The following is a 1,845-nucleotide window of genomic DNA, read 5'->3' as shown; positions in this document are numbered from 1 at the left end:
GGTCGCCCAGCCCAGGGCGTCAGCTCGCGCAGCTCCACCGCATCCGGGGCGCCCTGCAGCAGTGCACGGTCTGCGAGGGGAGGAAGAGAAAGGAGGCGGGTCAGTGGGTGCAAGGGATGGGGGAGGGAGCCCCCTACCCTCGCTGTACCCCTGCAAACGAAGACCCTTGCTGGGACGCCAGACCTGGACGGCTTCTCGTCTCACTCCCAGATCCCAAATTTTCACACCCTCTTGCTGAACTGCTCATGCACCCTCTCTGGGCGGCACTGGAGGGCACGTACATACACCCCTACGCTGGTCCAGCACCCCTTTCTGAACCCTGAGCCTATATTGGCTGCCCAGAACCTGGTTCATCCTTTCTGGGCTCCTTTCCAGCCCGTCTCACCTTGAGCTAAGCTGACCGCGGTCTCTAACTCACCTCCTCTGGGCCCCTGTCTCACCCCATTGTTGCTCCACTCTCCTCATCCTCCATCGCAAATCTATATGGACCCCGCCCTTATGCTGGGCTGCCCCAGGACACTGGTGCACCCTCTCTGGGCAGCACGGGGGTGCTGCTTCCCATGCCCCATCCCTCTTTAGTGAGGCTGTCATAGGTCTCTATCTCTAGAGCCCCTTCTTCAGGCCCTGACGTTTGCTCTGAGTTTCCGGGTTTTTCAGACTCCCTCCATCGCCGCTGCCCCACTGTGCAGTGGAGCCTCAGTTTCCCTATCCAAGAAACAAATCGGGGTGGGTTTCTCAGAATGCAGAGGAGCAGCAGGTACTGCAGCCTACTGCATTCGAGGCCTGTGTGGGGCCCCCACTCCATGGAGTGACAGCAGCTACTGTCAGGGCCACCCCCATGTGACAGGTGACAAAACGGACCATCCCAAGATCACATCATTACCAGGTGGCCGAGAGAGATGGGCTTAAAGGACATTCTTCCTGCCTTCACCGTTCACCCAAGTTTGGCCCAGGTCCAGCCGCCTTCTCCCACACTCGTCAGGAGGTGCCCAAGTCACCGATTCCCAGGGCCTGGCAGCCTAAATTTATTACCCAAGCGCTGGCTCCACCCCCAAACTCCGAAGCCCCAGGAGAGAAGTGCAGACGCTGGAATGACAGGCAGCGCTACTGGCGGACCAGAAGGCAGGGGACTCCCAGCCCCAGAGCAGGTGGCAGTCACGCTTGTGGTTAGGAGAGGAAATCTTGAGTTTAGTCCCCACCTGCCCCCAGGGCTGGTGCACCTGGCTGTCAAAAGAATGAGCCTCTGGGTGGCCCTGGGGAAGGAGGGGCTGTCTGTCTCCTGGGGTTTGGTAGGGGAGGAGATGTCTGTTCCCACAGGGGGTCTCAGAAACAAGACAAACCCAGCCTCAGAGCCTGACTCTGCCACTTTCGCCACTTGCAACCTCAGGCCTCAGTTGCCCTGTCTGTTCCATGAAGCTTGCATGATCTCTGTCTTGCCTGGGGCTGAGAGGGTGGGAAGTCGGTGCGGGGGGGTGGCCGATGACTGAGCAACCTAGTCCGTGTTCTTAAAGCCATGGAGCAGGACTGGAGTGGCCGGGACTGTGCTGGGGGGTTAGTTAGGGGCATGCCCAACCCTAGAGGGGTGCATGGAAACAGACATTTGTGGGCTTGCCAGATACAATACAGATGCCCGGCTAAATCTGAATTCCATATCAACAATGAATAATCATTTTTTTTTTTTTTAATGACACGGAATCTCGCTCTGTCGCCCAGGCTGGAGTGCAGTAGTGCAGTCTCGGCTCACTGCAAGCTCCGCCTCCCGGGTTCATGCCATTCTCCTGCCTCAGCCTCCCGAATAGCTGGGACTACAGGCGCCCGCCACCGCGCCCGGCTAATTTTTTTGTA

The 1,845-nt window shown here is 58.5% G+C and overlaps 1 protein-coding gene across 1 annotated transcript in view; it reads right to left on the bottom strand.

The window, feature by feature from the left end:
• NRTN (neurturin) overlaps positions 1-1,845 on the bottom strand; it is a 6,470-nt gene that overhangs the window by 2,294 nt on the left and 2,331 nt on the right. Inside the window, exon 2 of the mRNA XM_011967478.1 lies at positions 7-70. Coding sequence (XP_011822868.1) covers positions 7-70 — 64 coding nt within the window. The remainder of the gene's footprint in view (positions 1-6; positions 71-1,845) is intronic.

This window comes from Mandrillus leucophaeus, unplaced genomic scaffold, assembly GCF_000951045.1.
Source record: "Mandrillus leucophaeus isolate KB7577 unplaced genomic scaffold, Mleu.le_1.0 Scaffold8, whole genome shotgun sequence".
NCBI classification, from domain to species: Eukaryota; Metazoa; Chordata; class Mammalia; order Primates; family Cercopithecidae; genus Mandrillus; species Mandrillus leucophaeus.
This window is presented reverse-complemented; position numbering and strand designations above follow the sequence as displayed.